Source organism: Bubalus bubalis, chromosome 18 (genome assembly GCF_019923935.1).
Source record: "Bubalus bubalis isolate 160015118507 breed Murrah chromosome 18, NDDB_SH_1, whole genome shotgun sequence".
Taxonomy (NCBI): Eukaryota; Metazoa; Chordata; class Mammalia; order Artiodactyla; family Bovidae; genus Bubalus; species Bubalus bubalis.
In genome coordinates this window covers 12,881,591-12,902,703 of record NC_059174.1, presented here as the reverse complement: position 1 = coordinate 12,902,703, position 21,113 = coordinate 12,881,591, and the positions used below count along the sequence as shown (strand labels likewise).

Sequence of the window (21,113 nt, the reverse complement as noted above, 5' to 3'; positions counted from 1 at the left end):
CTGCAGAGAAGCCGGTGGACTGATTACTCTGGGTGGGCTTTGTCTTGGAGCTGCTGCTGCTGGTCACTGGGCTTGGTTATTAATACGCTGACATAACGGTCATGGTGGGGAGAGGGGTGACTTCTGGCAGCTTCTCTGTAATTTTTTCTTAGTGACCGAGAAGCAAAGGGAAGGAGCTTCAGCCAAAATGAAGGCTGGTTTTGCTATTTCTGGGGAATATCGCTGAGCCTGGGGGAATCCACACGGTGTGGGCTCCAGTCCTGGGAAAAGCGCAGGAGGAGTTCACTGTGAACTGAGTTTCTCCGGACTCCAGGATTTGGCCCCGCTCTCTAGAAAAGTATTAGAACCCCTAGAAAAGTTTCGTTTTCTAGGAAATGTTTTTTACTCTTCTGGGTGTAGTTTGAGGGAAAGAGAGAGTGAGAAAAGTTTACCCAATAGTGAAGGCCGCAGAGACGGGTTATATCGGCACTGGGGTCTGTAGAACCTTTCTCAGCTTGTGAATTAGCGTTTATGGAGCTGTGCCTGAGTACTGGCGCGGGGGCTGATCCACAGTGCTCTTAATGTATGAAGCCTGGACGTTTCCGCCAGTTTTTCTTGAGCAATGACACCAGGAAGTTGACAGCTAAGTGGATATTGTGCCCGAGCTCCTCGTCTGTCATCTCCATGGGGCCAGCAGCCACTGCCAGACCCAGCACCATCTCCATCTGGAACTTGATCCTGGGCTTCACTTCATCCACTTTGGTCTCCGTGTCCTCATCGTGGGTCTGCAAGGAAGGGAACCTGCCAGCTTTCTTCAGGCCTGGGCCCCACATTTGTGGGGTCTACTTGATCAGACTCTGAAGCCAAAACCACATCATACTTCTTGTCCAGCTTCTTATTCCCATTGAATTCCTTTAGTGCCTTGATGTCCACGTGGGGGATACTCACAGCCTTGGCCTTACCACAGTGCTGCTGGTCCCCCAGAGTGTGTATGGAGAATAGGGGCGGGGAGTGGGCTTAAGCCTGATGGTCCTGAGAAGCGTTTGAGGGTCATAGTTTTCGTTGTTGTTCGGGCCACGCCACATGGTGTGGGATCTTAGTTCCCTGACCAGTGTTTGAACCCATGCCCCTGTGTTGGGAGTGCGTAGTCTTAATCACTGGACCACCAGGGAAGTCCCTTCTTGGCTTTTAAGCAGGCTTTTCTCCTGGGAAGCAGGGTGATTCCCAGACGTCCGCTTCGTCCTTCCTGTTTGCCCTACCTGTGTTTCTGTAGCACGTTTACGAGTAGCCCCTTTAGAGACTTGGCTGTCTTCCTTTATGCACGCTCTCCATTCTAGCAACGTTTAATAGACGTCATGACAGTTTGAAACCAAGAGGAAAAGTCCTGGTGTTACTGATGTCGAGGAGACCAGAGGTTAAATGTCAGCACAGCCTCCCGATTTACATTGGGCAAGCGTGACCAGCTTTACCAGATGTTTTGCGAGTCCCTTCCGTCTCTGCCTTCGGTGGTAGGTGCCTGCACAACTGACCTGATTTTAAGAGTCTGCCTATGAATCCTCTTTTTACTTTCGTAGCATACAGCCTCTCTCCCTATCCTCAGCTGCATTTCCTCCAGAAAGTAGGGGAGAAGAGTGGGCTGTGCTCTGTGGACGTGCAAAGGCAGGAGTCGACATTTACCCGCCTGTCCTGTCTCCTGTCTTTCCTGGAGGAAGAAGTGGCAATCTGCTCCCGTATTCTTGCCTGAAACATTCCATGGACAGAGCTACCTGGCAGGCTATAGCCCATGGGGTTGCAAAGAGTAGGACATTGCTGAGCTACTGAGCATCTGTCTCTCAGAGCACAGACTTCTCTGTGGTAGTTAGTTATTATATGAACACCCCACGAATGGTGGTTTTGGTACTGATCGTAGTAGTTAAAAGAAGGATACAGCTCTGATAGGCTGCCTGGATTCTAGAAACTGCTGCTAATTATTCTGTGCAATGTGATTAAATACTTAATAACTCTCCAAATCTGTTTTTTGAGTGGTGCTTGGAAAAGTAGGGCCAGATTCTGAAGGTACCTATTTGCTTATGGGGAAGATGCTGTTGCCTGTGGTTTGAGTCCGGCTTCCGGCCACGTCAGAACCAGTCTTGCAGAAAGGTCCCTTCTTTTTCTGAGGATGGGCCGCTAGATCAAGTTACCCATCAGCTCAGCCTGTGTGGCCTTGAATCTCTGGGGTTACGAGAGAAATTTTTCCTCTGCTCAGTAAATGTCTCAGGAACAGCGTGGTACTATGGCATATCTTTTGTAAGGTGTAAAGTTTAAAATAACTCGGGGACGAATTTGCATACTGAGTGCCTAACGCTCTGTTTGTATCCGAAGCCCGTGGAGTTACTTGATGTGTGTGCCTGTTCTGTGAATGTCACTGCAGCGGTGGGCTGGAAAGGGCCCGGGTGATGCTGAGTGGCAGCGTGCCCTGCCACAGCGCCGCACCACACGTAACTCGGATGTGCTGAAAGCTCTCCCTCCCACGGCAGGACACATGTATTTTCGTGCTGCTTATAGATCTGGCTGAGCAGGACATGTGAATTTTTTAAGACTCCATATTTAGGAGTGACGGCAGTTGAAAAGTGCCTGTTGAAGATTGAAATATAAACAGGTTTTTTTGGGTGAGTTTATTTTTCTGATGGGGTATATAGAGCCTTTTTATAGGAAAAAATTCCCATTTTGGTTACAAAACACAGCAGTACTTGGCTACTGCCAGGAAAGTTAATTGAGTCCTCCGTGCCTGGCCCACGGAAGGATGACATGCCCTTCAGATTCTTGGGCGGGAGACCTGGCCTGGCCACCCCGGGGGGCATCTCGGGGCTTGGCTGCTGGCACTGTTTCTGTAGGTCGCTGGGCCTCTGCAGTCACAGTCACTAGAGCAGCACTGGGAGCATCTGGGCTCTCCTGTGTACCTTTTCGGAAGTAGAATTGGAAGCGAATCTACCAGCTTTTGAATGAAAACCTGTTTCCCAGGTTGTGTATTTGTTAAGTGTTATAACAGAAAGTTTCTCAGAAAGGGAGTCTGCTGCGCACCCAGCAAGGTGGTGGTCTTCTCATTCACTTTCTCTGTTGTGTAGGTGGCTGTATGTTGGGGCTCGTCACCGTGGCACCCAGTACGGGGGCATGGGGCGGTGGTGTGGCCGCTTCTCCTGTGGCCTGCGGCCTGCTCCGAGGACAGTGCTGCTTCCTCTCTGCAGAGAGTACAGGCGTGGACCTGTGGTGTCGTGGCCTGGCACAGCCCCTCCTTCTGAACTTGTCCTTCTGGTGTTTTTTTATCATGAATTTACTTGAGAAAACATGCTTACTCAATTTGTGGGTGATAAAAAGCTAGGAGGGAAAGCAAATAAGTTGGTTGGCAAAATCAGCTTCCAGAATCATCTTTGTGGACCACATCAAGCAGGATGAAATTGAAGTGGGGCTGAGTTTTCCTTGTAGGTTGCATTTGGAAGAACTGCCCTTGCTAGAAGGGAAGAAGGATTTAGTAAGTTGAAATCCTGGTCGTTGTCTGCATATGGTGACACTACCCCAAGGCTGATGCTTAAAGATTGGATTAGCAGGATGTAGTTGACAGGGACAGATAGTTTTTGGTTGACTTTCCATGGCTGAGTACATTGATCAGTTTGAATGACATGTTGAAAGGGATGTTAGTAAACTGGGCATTAGGAGAGAGAGACTGGGATGCTGAGGTGTTTGAGGAAAGGTGAGAGAAAGGGATTTGTTCTACGTTGGAATAAGGAAGGACCCTGGGGGTCCTCATGGCCACATGTGATGAGTTGTTCATCTGAGATTTGCTGGTGGGGAGATGCTGGGATGGGCAGCTCATGCTTCTCATTCGAGAGTCTCTGTTGTATCTTTTAGGGCCCGTGGTTTGGGGGAAAGCTTTGTAGAAAAAAGTGGAAATTGTAGAGAGGAGCTGGACTGGGAGGCTCAGGTTGTAACCATCCTTTGTAGCCTGGACTTGGTGGTTGGATTGTGTAGGTGGGAGAGCCAGATGGAGATAGCACCAGCGCAGAACAGGGTGAGCAGAGGTAGCCTGGCAGATGGGCCTGGCTTGACCACGTCAGCACTTTTTAAATCGGGTCACTTGTTTCCTTACTCTTGAGTTTTAAGGGTTGTTTATTTTGGATAACAGTCCTTTATCAGGTGTGTTCTTTGCAAATATTTTCTTCCAGACTGACTCTTGATATATCTTTTGCAGAGCTTAAATTTTAAATTTTAATACAGCCCAGCTCGCATGCGTGCTCAGTCACTCAGTCGTGTCCGAACTCGCTGCGACCCCGTAGACTGTAGCACACCAGGCTCCTCTGTCCATGGGGTTCTCCAGCCAGCAATATGGAGTGGGTTGCCGTTTTTTCCTTCAGGGGAGCTTCCCTACGCAGGGATTGAACCATGTCTCCTGCGTCTCCTGCGTTGGCAGGTGAATTCTTCACTGCTGAGCAGCCTGGGAGGCCAGCTTGTCTGTCAGTCATTTTACATGTAGGCCTGGGATCCATATTGAGTATTTTTTGCAAAAGGTTTGCAAAAGGACACGTAAGGTTTGTGTCCAGGTTCATTCTTTTGCATTTGGGCGTCCAGTTGATCCAGCACCATTTGTTGAAGAGACTGTCTTTGCTCCATTGTATTGCCTTTGCTCTTTTGTCAAAGATCAGTTGGCTGTACTTTTTAAAAAATTGACTAATTAGGTTTTGGCTGTGCTGAGTCCTTTGCTGCATGCAGGCTTTCTCTCATTGCATTGAGCGGGGACCATTTTTCATTGCAGTGCGCAGGCACGCAGGCTTCTCGTTGCAGCGGCTTGCCTTGCTGCAGGACACGGGCTCTAGAGCGAGTGAGCGTCAGCAGTTGCTGCACGTGGGCTCAGTAGGTGTGGCGCATGGGTTTAGTTGTTGCCCCATGGCGTGCATGGTCTTCCCTGAAACCATGGCAGGCTGACTCAGCCACTGGAGCACAAGGGAAGTCCTGGTTGACTGTACTTAGGAAATCTGTTTCTGGGCTGTCTTTTCTGTTCCACTGACCTACTTGTTTATTCTTTCACCAATACCCCACTGCTTTGGTTACCATAGCTTTGTAGTGTAGTCTGATGTCAGGAGGTCTGGTTCCTCCAGCTCCGTTTTTCTTTTTTGGGATTGTTTTGGCTATTTGAGGTCTTCTGTGTTTTCATACAATTATAAAAATCTTAGTTCTATGAAAAATGCCATTGATAATTTGATGGGGATTGCACTAAATCTGTAGATTGCCTTGGGTAGTATCCTTTTTTGACAACGTTGATTCTTCCAAAGAACGTGGTATGTCTTTCCATCTGTTTATGTCAGTTTCAATTCCTCCCCTTCCCCCTCATCTTCAGTTTCTTTAATCTCCGTCTTCTATTCTGAGTACAGGTCTCTTGTCTCCTTAGGTAAATTTATTCCTAGGTATTTTATTTATTTATTTTTTGATGTAATAAATGGGATTCTTTGTTAATTTCTCTTTCTGATCTTTCATTGTAGTATATAGAAATGCAGCAGGTTTTTATGTATTAATTTTGTATCCTAAAACCTTACCAAATTCATTGATGAGCTCTAGTAGTCTTCTTTTTTTTTTTTCATAGTTTTCTGTTATCATGTTTACGATTTCCTGTATATAGTTGCAGGTCATCTGCAAACAATGACAGATAATTACTTCTTTTCCAATTTGGATTCCTTTTCATTTCTTTTTCTCCTCTGATTACCATGGCTAGGACTTCCAAAACTGTGTTGAATAAAAGTGGCAAGAGTGGACATCCTTGTTCTGTACCTGATTTTAGAGGAAATGCTTTTAGCTTTTCGCCATTGAGAATGATGTTAGCTGTGAGCTTGTCATATATGGCTTTTATTATGTTGAATTAGGTTCCCTCTGTGCCCACTTTCTGAAGACTTTTAGTCATAAATGGGTGTTTTGTCAAAAGCTTTTTCTGTGTCTGTTGAGACGATTATATGGTTTTTATTCATCAGTTTGTTAATGTAGTGTATCACACTGGTTGATTTGCAAATGTTGAAGAATCCTTGCCTTCTTGGGATAAATCCCACTTGATTATGGTGTGTGATCCTTTTAATATGTTGTTGTATTTAGTTTGCTAGTATTGTGTTGAGAATTTTTGTGTCTATGTTCATCAGTGATATTGGCCTGTAATTTTCTTTTATGGTATCTTTGTCTAATTTTGGTATTAGAGTGATGGTGGCCCCATGGAATGAGTTTGGAGTGTTTCTTCTTCTCCGGTTTTTTGGAATAGTTTCAGAAGTTGTTAACTCTTCTCCAAATGTTTGGTAAAATTTGTCTGTGAAGCCATCTGGTCCTAGACTATTGTTTGTTGGAAGTTTTTAAGTCGCAGTTTCAATTTCGGTACTTGTGATTGGTCTGCTCATATTTTCTACTTCTTCCTGGTTCAGTCTTGAAAAGTTAGAACCTTTCTAAGAATCTGTCCATTTCTTCTAGGTTGTCTTATTTTATTGGCATATAGTTGCTTGTAGTAGTCTCTTGTGAGCCTTTATATTTCGTGATGTCAGATGTAACTTCTCCTTTTTCGTTTCTAATTTTATTGATTTGACCCCTCTCCCATTTTTTTTTTTAGTGAGTCTGGCTAAAGGCTTATCAGTTTTGTTTATCTTTTCAAAGAATCAGCTTTTAGTTTCATTAATCTTTTCTGTTGTTTTCCTTTTTATTACATTTGTCTCTGCTCTGTTCTTTATGATTTCTTTCCCCTTTTGCTAACTTTGGGTTTTGTTTCTACTTCTTTCTCTCGTTGCTTTCAGTGTAAGGTTAGGTTTTTTTGTTCAAGACTTCTTGTTTCCTGAGATAAGATTGTATTGCTGTGAACTTCCCTCTTAAAACTGCTTTTGCTGTGTCCATCAGTTTTGGATTGCCATGTTTTTGTTGTGATTTGTTTCTAGGTTTTTTTTTTTTTTTAATTTACTCTTTGATTCTTAAGTGATACATTGGTTGTTTAATAACATTGATTTGCCTCCACATGTTTGTGCTATTTAAAGTTCTTATGACTGGTTTTTGTCTCATAGTGTTATGGTCTGAAAAGATGCTTGATATGATTTCAGGTTTTCTTAAAATTACTGCAGCTGGCTTTGTGACCCAGCTTGTGATCTGTCCTGGAGAATGTTCTTCGTGCACTTGAGAGGAATGTGTATTCTGCTGCTTTCAGGTGGGATGTTGTATAAATATCACTTAAGCCCATCTACTCTAATATGTCATTTAACGCACTGGGGGATTTTTGCAGAAGCTAACACCTGTGGCTGGCAATTTGTTACATGAGTGAGTTTTTTAAACAATTGTTCATGTATTTGGCTGGTTTGGACCTTAGATGTGGCGTGTGGACTCTCTGGCTGCGGTGCGTGGGCTCAGTAATTGCAGCACATGGGCTCCAGAGTGCGTGGGTGTCGGTAGTTGCAGTACCTGGGCTCAGTTGCTCTGCGGCACGTGGGATCTTCCCAGACCAGGGATCGAACCTGTGTCTCTGCATTGGCAGGGGGATTCCTGTCCACTGTGCCACCAGGGAGTCTCCCTTGTGAGGCTTTGATAAAGCAGCCTATGTCTATATGTACAAGATTGTTTCAAGTTGCTGGTGTTAATTTCAAATGCACTTCTAATATCCTACACTTAAATTCTCCTCATGGTTGCTGAGTTTGGTGTCATATTTGTGTGTGGGTCTTTCCTACCTTTACCGTGTGTTTGCCTTTACTGATGAGCTTTTCTGTTCATAACTTTCTTGTTTCTAGTTCACGGTCTTTTCTGCTTAGAGAAGTTCTTTTAACATTTGTCGTAAAGCTGGTTTGGTGGTGCTGAATTACCTTAGCTTTTGGATGGAATCTCTGACTCGATGGACATGAATTTGAGTAAGCTCTGGGAGTTGGTGATGGACAGGGAGGCCTGGCGTGCCGCAGTCTGTGGGGTCGCAAAGAGTTGGACATGGCTGAGCAACTGAACTGAACTTGCTTGTCTGTAAAACTCTGTAAAACACGTGTGTTTATTGGGCTGCGCCTGGTCTTTGTTGCGACGTGCGGGCTTGGATGCTTGCTGCCCCTTTCCTCGTGTGTGCTGCCTGTTATTCCCTGGATACGGGGTGTGCGGGTGTTGTGGCCCATGCGCCCTGGTATGACGGGGCAGTGATCAGTGCCTGCTTGTGGGTCCCCGCAGTGGTGGCGGCCGCTGGGCCCATGGGCCTGTGGGACAGTAGGGACAGTGCTTGCTGCCTGCTTCTGAGTTTCTTAGTGGTGGCAGCCTGCGAGCTCCTGAGATGGCAAGGACAGTGACTGGCGCCCAGTGCTGCCCATGTGCCCTCCAGATTGGGGGGCAGCACTTGTCACGTGCTCGCAGTCTCTTGGCGGTAGTGGTGGACTGTGTCCTCCTCATACAGTGGGGGCAGCGCCTGGTGCCTGCTCGTGGATCACGTGGTGGGAGCAGCGCTTGGGGCCTGCTCGTGGATCATGTGGCAGGGGCAGCACTTGGAGCCTGCTCGTGGGTGTCTTAGCTGTTGTGAGGCCCATGTGTGCCTTTGGAGTTCATGTAGGTGTGTCCTGTCCCCTGAGAGTATGTGTGCAAGGGAGGGGGCTCTGTGGTGGTCCTGCCCCTCCTTTGTGTGCCCCCAGCAATGGTGCCTTGCCTCCGGCGGGCCCAGGCTTCTTCCCAGTGCACCCTCAGTGGCCATAGTCCAGCCTCTTCAGACTCTCTAGGTGCAGCTAAGCCCGATCCTCCCCCTGGATCTGACCTCTGACGCCCAGGCATCAAGCATGAGACCCCCGCACACACCTGTGGACAAGCGTCTGAGGCTGGGGAGCGCAGGGTGGCGGTCCCTGCTGGCCGTGCAGGTCCCTCTGTTGTGCCTTCTGCTCACGGGGTCCCGTGCTTTTCTCTGAGGCTTCAAAGCCCCTCCTACGTCCAGGCTGGTCTCCCTGCCGGTGAGGGGCCTGCCCCGGGTGCAGAGCCTCTCCCGCTCCTCAGCCCCTCCATGGGTGTGGGTCCCCTTTCACATCCGTTCAGTTGGTTTGCTTTTTCTTTCTCTTGCCTGGTTACGTGGAGGTTTTCTTGCGCTTTTTGAAGTCTGAGGTCTTCTCCCTGGTGTTTAGTAGATGTTCTGTGTGAGTCGTTCCACTCGTAGATGTGCTTTGATGTGTTTTTGGGAGCTCACGAGCTCCACGTCCTCCTCCTCCGCCTGCCAAGCACCTATTTTTTGTATATTTTCAATTTTAGATCACCAGGTGGTCCTTCAGGCCGGAGTGGACATCGGATGGTGGCCTGGAAGAGACAGTTAATCCTTTTTGGTGGCTTCCATGAGAGTACAAGGTCAGTACCAACAGGAGGGTCCTCTTTTCCTGGTACAGTAAGGAGGGGGCTCTCTGGGAAGAGCCACTTAGAACACACTTGCAGGACACTGCCCATCTCTAAAGCAAGGGCTGACGGCATGGGTACATTGCTTGGGCAGTTGCACAGGAGGGCCCCGAGCTTGGTTTACTGCTCTGCTATCCCTGTTGTGGAATTCTTCATAATTGTTAAAATGACTGTTTATGAAGTGTTTCAAGAGTACAAAAAAAACTTAAAGTTTTGTGAAGAGTAATCTGTGTGGTCATCATCTGTATCAAACAAATTAGTTCGACCTTGAGAACTCAGTTGCAGTTTTTATTTATCTTACATGCAGAATTTTTTTGCTAGATACCTGCCATGTGAAATCTGAGAAAACAGTGGAATGTGATGAAGTACTTTAAGAACTGAGCCCCCGGCTTCCTTAGTTCACCTACTGAAAGCCTTGCTCCCACGGAAGGGTGCATTTGGTGGTGGGAGCGAGTCAGAGAGTCCACATGTGCCCCCTTCCCGTTCCCAGTGCCCTGCTGTGGATGGGTCTCCCAGGGCCACAGTGGCCTGCCTGTGGGCGCAGGGCCCCAGACAGGGTGCCTGAGTGCAGGAGGAGCGACAGGAATCGTGTCTGACGGTGGAGCTGCTTGCTCTTTCCGCGTGTCCGTGCGTCCTTCCTGCAGAAGCAGGCCCAGCTCTCATCATGTGACTCTGACCCGAGCCCCTTGCCCACGGCTGCCTGTGACCTGCCTTCAGGGCACCATTCCCCCGTGTGTGACTTGGGCAGACCCACCCTGCCCCATTCGTCTTCCTTCTCAAGGCCCCATCTGTGTTTTGAGTTTTTTGCCCCTGAAGTCCCAGGAGCGTGGTGTGAGCAGGGCCACTGTGCCTTTTGGAATGCCTCAGAAGGCACAGTGTGTAGGAAAGGCACCTTTATTTTAAGTGAAGTTCACGTTTTCATGTTGCCACCTCTTTGTTTTGTCCGTGTTACAACAGAGATTACATCTATTACAATGATGTGTATGCCTTCAACCTGGACACTTTTACATGGAGCAAGCTGTCCCCATCCGGGACTGGGCCCACACCCCGGTCGGGCTGCCAGATGACCGTCACCCCTCAGGGCAGCATCATCATCTATGGTGGCTACTCAAAACAGGTAAGACGTGCAGGACGCAGGGGGCTTCTGTCTGCTGTGCTTTCAGTCTTGCCAACGACGAGAACCTCAAATGAGATTGCACGTTAGTTTAACGTGAGTCTTTTCTGTTGTTTAGATGAGACATGGACAGAGGTGTGTGGTCTGCTCCTCTGTGAACACACTGAGGTTCTGTACAGCCTTGCTGCGTTCTCATCTGTGTCCCACAAGGTGCACTCCCCTCCTTCCACTCTGCCCCACCCCCACTAAGCCAGCGGTCAGCCCTTGCTCTGGAAAGGAAAACAGACAGTTTTCTGTAGTTGTGATCTGCCCGGGCCTCATCTAGACGTGAGAGACGTGGGCTGTGGTCAGGGCTGCCTCTTAATCACAGCAGATGCTCCACAGAGCCAAACAGGATGATGAACAGCAGGCCGCCTTAGGCTGACCCCACTTTAATCAAGACAGGGTCTCATTCCCCACCGCTGCTTCTACAGCTGCACAGACAGCCAGGGGGCAGTCCTAGCACCACGATTCAGAGCCCACTGATGCCAGGCCTTGGCATTGGATGGAATGAGAAGCTGGTCTGTTTACCTTCTTGGGGGTTTACCAGAATTGATGAAAGACGCGGGTGTGATGGTGTGGTTCATCTGGGTGGGGACGCCCGTCACAGGAGCAGCGCGTGGCTCCTCCTGCCCTTACCACCCAGCCTGGGGTGTCTGGTTGAGCTAGGCAGCATCCAGGGAGGCAGCCTGTACCAGCAAGCCCTTAGCTCATGGGGATAGACCTCTTGGTGGCTTCTGTGTTCCACAAACAGTCCATCTGGGGACCTCAGCCATCATCAACCCCAGTTCTGAAAAATCCCTGCCATTGTTGGTCCAGCAGAACCAGTGTGAAGTGGTGATAAAGACTGACCTCTGTTGCCAAGGTGCTGAGGGCGGCCTCTGGCCGGCAGTCGTGCTGGCAGGCGGAGAAGGAAGGCACCGTGTGCCTCACTCTTCCGAACATGGAGCCAGGAAGCAGTCCTGGCAGGTTTATGGCAGTGCGTCCTGGCCTGTCCAGAGGGCGCCCCAGCACACACAGTAGGGTTGTTCGTCCACCTGCTGCGAGGCGGCCCAGCGTGCCCTTGACCTGCCTTGGTGTCCCCTGTGTTGACCGGGCCTTCTGCTTTGCTGTCAGGCTGCTGCTGTGTCTCAGTGCTCAGGCCAGGAGTGACGTGGGGGCCCTTGGCCCCTCCATGGCAGCTCTGTGTCCCTCAGCTTGGTGCCCCCATGCCCCCGCTCCAGTCCTCCCCCAGCGCTGTTTGGAGTCCTTTCTCAGAGTGGCCGGGAGTCCGGTCCGCTGCAGTGCCGCCTTGGAGTGCCAGAGCACGCCCCCTGCCGGGACCAGGCGCACCACAGTTGGGAGCCACCAGGGCTGTCTCGTGCTGACAGTTGAAGGGCCTGGCTCTGAGTGTGAGGCTGGGGCAGCAGGAGACTCAGGACATGGTCCAGAGCTCGTGGTCCAGGCAGGAGGACGTGGGGGCACGCGCACAGGCCGTCCTGGGCTCTGGGGTCACTGACGGTTGTGCTGTGACGGCTTAGCGCTGTCACACTTGGCGCACGTCTCTCAGATGTCCGTGTGAGCAGAGGAAGGAATCGTGTGTGAAGTGCACGCCCGAGTCACCACTCTGTGGAGTCAACATCCGCTCACCCTTGAGAACAGCCGAGACCCCAGGTGGACGCGCCACAGCCCCCGGGAGTCATGCCCAGCCCGTGTCTTCCAGTGGGAGGGCTGAGTGTTGTGCCAGCATGCTGGGCGTCACTGGGAAGGACGGCACAGGCCACCACGAGAGAGGCCAGTGCATGGTGGCCTCCAGTCACCCCCGTGAGGATCGGGGGGTGGAATGGGGGCGTTGCACACCAGGAGGAGCCCTGACGGCTGCAGCCTCCTTGCACCCCGGCCGCTCTGTGGAAGCCATTGACCCGGCGGGCAGAGTGCCTGCTTGGGAGGGGCTCTGGCTCACAGGCCACAGGGGCCGTATTTACACGTGACGGTGAGGAAGACCCGCTCCGCTCACTGGTCTAGGAAGGATGGTTGCTGTCGGTGGAGCAATGCCATGGATACCGCGGGTGTAGGGGGACGAGGGGGAGGGCTGCGCCGGCTGTAACTGGTTTCTAGTGACCTGCCTGTGGCGCCGACTTCCCCTGTGTGCCCCCGTGGGTGAGGCCTCGGTGTGGGCTTAGTTCCCGTGAGTGGGGGGCATTGGCCTGGAGGGTGGGCCTGGGAGTGGCAGCCACTTCCTGGTCAGCCTGCAGGACGGGAGGACTGTCCGTCGCGGGGACTGTGGCATGCAGAGGCGGGCCGCCTGACGGTGAGTTTCCCCACGGATGAAAGAGGAGGCAGGGGCCTGGCCTCGTCCTTGGTTCTAGGACGCTTAGGCCACAGTCCAGTCTTGGAAGGTGGATTGTTTCGTTTTCTGAAAGGAAAATAGCTTTTCCCTTTACAGTGAACACAACACATACTCATTAGTAAACAAGACAAGACGAATTATGTGCACTTCGGCTGAGAGAACAAAACCATACTGCCCAGTGATAAGGCCTTGCACCCAGACCTGGGATTCAAGGACTGTCCAGTGAAGTCCCAGGGCTCTGCGGGGAAGTGGCCAATTCCAGAACTGGGGCAGGGAGTGTGTGAACGATGCTGGATCCCAGGAAACTCAAGAAATCTGCACCAGTGGGGTACATCATGGGCCTGGAACCCGCTCTAGAGGGTCCCCAGGGGCAGAGCTGGAGGCATGTGAGCAGCGGAGTGAATCAGGTGGTGTCAGACTGTAGTCCAGAGGAGACCCGATGGTGCACGGGTGCAAGCCAGATGACAAGCCAGTGACTGAATAAATTCATACACGAGGAGGAGAGGCAGACGCCCTGTGCACTGTTCCACCCCAAGGCAGACCCTCCACCTTCCAGGAGGTGGGGCACAACCCCCACCCCCCGTTAGAGGGGCTGCACAGAGGGACGCTCCTCCCACGAGGACAGGCTGGAAAGTTGGGGTGGGGGCAGTGACTGGACCTCGGAGAAACCTGGTGAACACCTCAGCCAGGTGGCCCAGGTCCACGTCTGCTGTGGCGGTCACGGTGACAGCACGCACCCCTGGTGGGGTGGGATGGAGGGGCACTTGCCCTCTGAGACCCCCCCCGGAACCCACAGCCTGTCCAGTCATGAGAACAGTGTCGGACGGGTCCCAGTGGAGGGCGCTCTACAGGACACACAACCAGCACTCCTCAACATCAGGGTCACCAGAAACAAGCCAGTCTGAGCAGTCTTCATGGCCCAGGAGGCCTAAGGATCCACGACAGCCTGGTGGGCTCTGGGACAGGAGAAGGATGTTGGGGAGAACAGGAGTGTGAGTGAGCCATGGGCTCAAGTGTGGCTCATTGATGGTGCCACACACACCCACGAAGTCAGGGGATTACAGGAAGGGGAACAGTGCAGGGCATATGGGAACTTTCAGTACCAGCTGCTCAGGTTTTCTGTAAACGTAGAAATATTCTGAAGTTAAGAGTTTATTAAAAATCGGGAGTTTGAAGGACAAAGGCCTGGAAGTAAAAGCTGCTGCCCCCAGCAGCTGGAGCCCCCAGGAGAGCCAATCTGCCAGGTCGCCGTCCAGACGCCTGTGCCCTGACGGAGAGATGCAGTGTGCACACTGGGTGTGCTCTAAAGAGCCACGTGTCTGCCTGGGCCGTGGGCCTGGTGTGAGGCAGGCGGTGCTGCTGAGAGCTTGGCGAAGCTTCTGAGCGGCTGTGCCGGCGTCTGCACAGTTTCATCCAGTCCTTGGACCACAGCTTGAGTCCTGATATTCAGAGGTGACAGGGATGGAGGGCACGTGGGGTGAAGGCAGAGGGTGGCTGTGTGATGACAGGAGAGGTCCCCGCGCCAGCCCGTCCACCCCGAGCCGCACTCGCCTCTCGGTCACAGGTATAACCCTTAGCAGAGGGCTCTGTCTGTGCGGATGGGCTTGGAGGGAACTTGTCGTGTTTCAGATTTTGAAGCTGATCTGAGTGAAGGCTCCCGAGTCGCCTCCACAGGAACTGGGAGCACGAGTTTGAGGGGCTGTGCATGGCGTGGTGTGGCACTTGTTCTCATGGCTCCCTGTTCCTTTTGCAGAGAGTCAGGAAAGATGTGGACAGAGGCACCCAGCACTCTGACATGTTCCTGCTGAAGGCTGAGGATGGGAGTGAAGGTGTGTGCGCTGTGCCAGGGACAAGCCACGTGGGCGGCTGTGTGTCGGTGGGAAGGTGGGCAGAGGGTTTGGGGCTGGTGGGCAGCCCCTGCACGTGCCCCCTCACCCACGGGCAGGCCTGCAGACACCTCGCCAACAGCTCCCACATCCCCTCCGGGGCACCGAGGATGCAGAGTTGAAAACCCTGGTGGTGTCGGTCCATCCACGGTGCCTGTGTCATCTCTCACTCCTCCTGCTCAGTGGTGGGAAGTAGACTCCTGGAAGGCTTATGGTGGGGTTAAGTCACCACTGTTCTTTCTTGTTAATTGAAGTATAGTTAATGTTCAGTGTTGTGTAGTTTCAAGTACTCAGCAGAGCGATTCAGTTATAGCTAAGTATTTCTGTTGCTTTTCAGACGGTTTTTTCTTATAGGTTGTAAAATACTGAATGAGGTCTTGTGCTCACAGTAGGTCTCTGTTGATTTTACACACAGTGACGTGTCTCTGTTAATCCCGTACTCCTAATCTATCCCTCCACACTTTCCCCTTTGGTAATCCTGAATTTGTTTTCTATGTCTATGAGTCTGTTCTGTTTTGTGAGTAAGTTTACTTGTATTGTTCTTTTTAGATTCCACATGTAAATGATATCATATGATATTTGTCTCAGTATGATCATCTCTGGGTCCATCCGTGTTGCTGTAAATGGCATTATTTCATTCCTTTTAATGACTGAGTCATATTCCACTGTGTATATGTATTGCATCTTGTTTCATCCGTTTCTTCTCTCGGTAGTCACTTAGGTGTCTTCCCACTGTTCATTTTTTAAAGCTCAAAAACTAGTGATTTGGTGAGAGAAACCACTGCCTCCTCCCCACCCTACAGCCATCCCCTGCACTACATACCAGTTTAGGTTTTTTAATTGCTATAACAGTGCTTTATACTGGCTTTTCTCAAAAAAAGAAGTGGGGGTTGCGGGGGAGGCGGTTAGCTTGCGTGGTGCCAATGGTGGAAGAGAGACCTAAGGGCACGGGGCCTGTGTGGCCCTGGGCCGCTCCCTGCCCTGGGAGGCACGTCTCTGTGGGGCCAGAGGCCTGCTGGGCAGGGGCCTGTCGTCCTCCCTGCTGTGACGTTCTTTCAGTACAAGGTGTTTCTCGGGTGCAGAGGTGATGGGGACGTGGAGCCAAAGTGTAGCGCCCCTTCCACCCGTCAGCGAGCCTGCACTTGAAAGGGGACTGTGTTCTAGGCAGTGGAACCCTAGCCCTTCCATAGTTGGGGGAGCACACACCCCCCCCCCCCCCGACCTCATGTGAGGCACGCTGACAGTCTTCTCTTATTTAAACACTGAGACGCTGGTTATCATGAGTGATCTTATGGTCTGCTGGTGCATGCAACTGGGGTCGCGCCTCCAGGGGATGCTTGCTGTGGGTCGCTTCATTACAGAAAGACATCCCTGTCCTTCTCTAAATGTGCTGGGGAGACTCCCTCACGTACCACGCCCAACCCCCTCTTGAGGATTATTGGCAAACCCAGTGCCCACCCAGAGGGCAGGACTGCAGTGCTGGCCTGCCCCAGGGCGTGGTGTGCGGGGTCCCAGAGCCAGTAGGCGGGCCTCCTCTTCACCCCTGCCTTCACAGCACCTGCTCAGTACGCCAGGCGAATGTCGGAGGCTGTGTGGACGGGCGACCTCTGTGTAGACTGGCCCTCGAGGACGCACGACCTCTGGGGTGGCTGGCCCAGGAGGCACAGACCATGGCTGCGCCCTCCTGCAGGTCCATGGGTCCCTACCTCCTCTCCTTGGCAGGCAAGTGGTCGTGGACACGGATTAGCCCTTCTGGAGCCAAGCCCACGCCGAGGTCCGGATTCTCGGTGGCTGTGGCCCCAAACCACCAGACGCTGCTCTTCGGAGGGGTGTGTGACAAGGAGGAGGAGGAAAGCCTGGAGGGGGACTTCCTCAACGACCTGCACTTCTACGACCCCGTCAGGAACCGCTGGTTCGCAGGGCAGCTGAAGGTAGCGTGGGCCCCCGGCCTGCAACACCTCCCCTGTCCCTGGGTCTGTGGAGCTCTGTGGTGCCATCGTCACCGTCTTCACCATCACTGAAGGCGGGGACCAGGTCGCCCCTGCCCTTGCTGCCAGCACAGGCTGGGAGCGCGGCTCGGGCTGCTGTCCTGGGGCTGCATCAGGTCGGGGGCCTCAGAAACAGAGCCCTAGGGCCAAAAAGGAGGGCGGTCCACCCCGTGGGGAAGACTGGCTCCGGACAAAGTGCCCTGGCGCCTCTGATGGGGGTTGGATGGCGTGAGTGCTGTGCTGTGGCTCGGTTCTCCGAGAGGTCACCCTGGCGGGGTGTGGCCCGGGACGAGGGCGGGGGCGGGGGTCCTCTGACACCTGGGCGCTCCCCGCATTGTGCTGCACGCTCTCCATCCGCAGGGGCCCAAGGCGGAGAAGAGGAGGCGCAGGCGGGGCAGAAAGGCGGAGCCCGGGGGCGCCGACAAGCAGGTGGCGAAGGGGCCCAGTGCCCAGGAGCCCCTGGAAGTGGTCAGGGAGGTGGTCTCAGAGGACGGGACCGTGGTCACCATCAAACAGGTGCTCGCTGCCCCTGGAGCAGCGGGACAGCTGGAGTCGGATGACGACGACGGCTCCGAGGAAGCAGGTGTCGCCCTGGTGGAGCCCAGCCCCCGCTCCAATGCCATGCTGGCCGTGAAGCACGGGCGCCTCTACCTCTACGGTGGCATGTTTGAGGCTGGCGACCGCCAGGTGACCCTCAGCGACCTCTACTGCCTGGACCTCCATAAGATGGAGGAGTGGACGATCTTGGTAGAGACAGACCCAGGTGAGGGGGAGCGCCGTCCACCCTGCGCCCACAGAGAGTGCCTGCAGGCCCGGGGAGGGCATGGGCTCACCCCAACACCACTCGTGAGCCCCAGACCCGCCCCAGGCAGTGTGGCCTGGACGCCTGTTCTCCCCAAGGGGCCCTGTGTGCCTGGAGTGGACTCTCCTCCCCACTGCCCTGTCATACCACAGGCAAGCCACTGCTCAGTCCTGAGCTGAGGCTGAAGTACCTTCAGATCTTCAGTCTGGGGAGAGGCTTGGAGTGGCTGAGAGACCCTCCTGTCTCGGAGCACAGCCTCCCTGCCCAGCCCTGCTGTGAGAGGCAGGGATGAGGTGTTGGCCTTGAGCCCCAGACATGCCGGGTGGGCCCCGCACTCACGTCCCGGTGTTTAGGCAGAGGGTGGCGTCCTCGGGGCAGCCGCGCTGACACTGGTTCTCCCCTTTGCCTCAAGAATCTCAGGAGTGGCTGGAGGAGACCGACTCCGATGAGGACAGCGAGGAGGCCGAGGGTGCTGAAGGTGGCGGGGAGGACGAGGAGGAGGAGGAGGAGGAGAGCGGCGAGGAGGGCGGGGGTGAGTGCTGGGGCACTGGGGGGAGGGGGAGGGGAGGAGCCTGGGGCCAGGGGAGGGGCCCGCTCCCTCAAGCTCACAGCTCCCCTCCTTTTTTTGGTAACAAGATTTTAAAGTTAACTAAGTTTTTGTTAAAGCTTACTTTGCTGTGTAGCTTAGATGGTAAAGAATCTGCCTGCAATGCAGGGGACCCGGGTCCGATCGCTGGGTCGGGAAGATTCCCTGGAGAAGTAAATGGCAACCCTCCCCAGTATTCTTGCCTGGAGACTCCCCTGGACAGAGAAGCCTGGTTGGCTACAGACCACGGGGTCACACAGAGCTGGACACGACCGAGCCACTAACACTTTGTTTCACTTCTTTCACTTTGCTGTGTAGATGTGCCCCCGAGGCAGGCAGCCGGCGTGCGTGTTTCTCACTGTGCGGAGGGCGTGTGAGCACTTGCTGTGAGCGGGGCCTGTGCTCTTTCCTCGTGCAGTCCTCCATGGAAGTGGGGTGCTCACACGCTCGCTCCGCAGGACGTGGGCCCCTTCCTCACTGAACATATTTCTCTCTCCTTCCCCACCAGAGGAGCACCCCTCAGTGGCACCTGGCGAGCTGTTCGCAGACTACCTGCCCAGGACGGAGCAGCACTGGCTGAGGTGTGCGCGGGACAGCGTCGGGCCCGGCGCCCCGGAGGGGAGGGTGCTGAGGGCCGCACAGGTCCTGGCCCAGGCCTTCTACGACGGCTCTGCTGGAAGATGGACTGAGGGAGGCGCGGTTCCCTGCGGCTTAAAATAAACTGACCTGGCCCGAGGCACTGCCCCTCTTCTGTGCTGCACGTCTGGCTGGGCCTCTGGCAGGTCGGGGCCGGAGTGAGGGTGAGGGTGAGCTGCGTCCACGGTGCAGTGCTGGGTGGGACGCGGGGCTCATGGGGCTTCCCTTGGCAGGAGCAGGAGTCCAGCTCTGCCTGACTGCACGGTCAGCTGTCTCATTCGTGTCTAAAAGGTGCCGGTAGCCCCCTACCGCTTGCTGTACAATTTTCTTAGTTCTTTGGAAAATAAAGTGCCTGCCGGTGGGTGGTCTGATTGCTGTGCCGTCGGGCCTGGCCTGGGGTCTCCTAGTGTGTCTGCCGTGTCAGCATTGCCTGGGCCCTCCATGGGCCTCCTGCCTGCTCTGTGCTGTGCTGGCTGGCTGGTGAGCCCACCTCCCCTCCCCACCTTTGGATGGGCTCCACGCCTTTCTCTCACTGGCTCCCCAGGACGGAGACGGGGCTCCCCTGCGTGGAGAGGGGACTCGCCTGGGTGGAGTCGGGGCTTCCCTGGGTGGAGGGGGGCTCCCCTGGATGGAGTGGGGGCCCCCTGGATGGAGATGATCTGCCCTGGATGGAGTGGGGGCTCCCCAGGATGGAGGGGGGCTCCCCAGGATGGAGAGGGGGCTTCAGAGGGTGGAGGGGGGGCTCCCCAGGACGGAGTGGGGGCCTCCTGGATGGAGAGGATCTCCCCTGGATGGAGTGGGGGCTCCCCAGGACGGAGGGGGGCCCTTCTGGGTGGAGAGGGAGCAACCCAGGACGGGGAGGGGCCTCCCCAGGGTGGAGAGGGGCTCCCCTGTGTGAAGAGGGAGCTCCCCTGGATGGAGTGGTGTTTCCCAGGGTGGAGAGGGGATGCCCCAGGGTGGAGACAGGCTCCCCTGGATGGAGTGGGGGCACTCCAGGGTGGAGAGGGGATCCCCTGGATGGAGCAGGGCCCCCGGGTGGGGAGGTGGTGCCCCTGGACAGAGGAATCTCCCCTTGGATTGAGGGGGAACTGCCCTGGACAGTGAGGGGACTCCCTTAGACAGGGGGGACTCCCTGGGTGGAGAGGGGCCCCTGGATGGAGAAGCGGTCCTCCCGTGAAGGGGCTCCCTGGAATGGGTGCAGGGCCCCTGGACGGAGAGGGGACTCGGGACTCCCCTGGATGGAGGTGGGTCTCCCCTGAAAAGATGGGGCTCCCTTGGATAGGGTGGGGGCTCCCCTAGACTGAGAGGGGGTACCTGGGACAGAAAAGGGGCTCCGCTGGAGTGACAGGAGGCTCCCTTGGACAGAGTGGGTAACCTAGGATGAAGGGGGACACCCTAGACAGATTGAAGGCTCTCCTGGACAGACAGAATTACCCAGGATGGAGTAGTTCTTGGGATGGAGAGGGGCTTCCCCTGGAAGGTGAGGGGATTCTCCTGGAAGGAGAGGGGCTTCCCCTGGAAGGGGAGGGGATTCTCCTGGAAGGAGAGGGGCTTCCCTGGAAAGAGGGGGGATTCTCCTGGAGGAGAGGAGCTTCTCTTGAAGCAGAGGGGATTCTCCTGGAGGAGAGGGGCTTCCCGTGGAAGGAGAGGGAATTCCCCTGGAAGGAGAGGGGCTTCCCCTGGAAGGAGAGGGGATTGTCCTGGAGGAGAGGGGATTCTCCTGGAGGAGAGGGGATTCCCCTGGAAGGAGAGGGGATTGTCCTGGAGGAGAGGGGATTGTCCTGGAAGGAGAGGGGATTGTCCTGGAAGGAGAGGGGCTTCCCCTGGAAGGAGAGGGGATTGTCCTGGAGGAGAGGGGATTCCCCTGGAAGGAGAGGGGCTTCTCCTGGAAGGAGAGGGGCTTCCCCTGGAAGGAGAGGGGAGTCTCCTGGAAGGAGAGGGGATTGTCCTGGAGGAGAGGGGATTCCCCTGGAAGGAGAGGGGATTCCCCTGGAAGGAGAGGGGCTTCCCCTGGAAGGGGAGGGGCTTCCCCTGGAAGGAGAGGGGATTCTCCTGGAGGAGAGGGGATTCCCCTGGAAGGAGAGGGGATTGTCCTGGAGGAGAGGGGATTCTCCTGGAGGAGAGGGGATTCCCCTGGAAGGAGAGGGGATTCTCCTGGAAGGAGAGGGGCTTCCCCTGGAAGGAGAGGGGAGTCTCCTGGAAGGAGAGGGGATTGTCCTGGAGGAGAGGGGATTCCCCTGGAGGAGAGGGGATTCCCCTGGAAGGAGAGGGGATTGTCCTGGAGGAGAGGGGATTGTCCTGGAGGAGAGGGGATTCCCCTGGAAGGGGAGGGATTGTCCTGGAAGGAGAGGGATTGTCCTGGAGGAGAGGGGATTCTCC

General features: G+C 54.2%; 1 protein-coding gene and 1 pseudogene across 7 annotated transcripts in view; one reads left to right on the top strand and one right to left on the bottom strand.

Moving 5' to 3' along the window:
• The window catches only part of KLHDC4 (kelch domain containing 4), a 32,345-nt gene extending 13,250 nt beyond the window's left edge, over positions 1-19,095 (top strand). For 6 of the 7 annotated variants that reach the window (XM_006046124.4, XM_006046122.4, XM_025268503.3 and 3 more), the window contains 7 exons: positions 9,217-9,309; positions 10,312-10,471; positions 14,590-14,665; positions 16,445-16,653; positions 17,071-17,473; positions 17,925-18,044; positions 18,607-19,095. In XM_006046124.4, coding sequence (XP_006046186.3) covers positions 9,217-9,309; positions 10,312-10,471; positions 14,590-14,665; positions 16,445-16,653; positions 17,071-17,473; positions 17,925-18,044; positions 18,607-18,818 — 1,273 coding nt within the window. In that variant the 3' untranslated portion in view covers positions 18,819-19,095. Of the gene's footprint in view, positions 1-1,159; positions 1,488-9,216; positions 9,310-10,311; positions 10,472-14,589; positions 14,666-16,444; positions 16,654-17,070; positions 17,474-17,924; positions 18,045-18,606 lie in introns of those variants that run through there. The other variant, XM_044931144.2, reaches the window with a different exon arrangement.
• LOC102410176 lies at positions 509-1,173 on the bottom strand (annotated as a pseudogene).
• Positions 19,096-21,113: the final 2,018 nt, after the last annotated feature.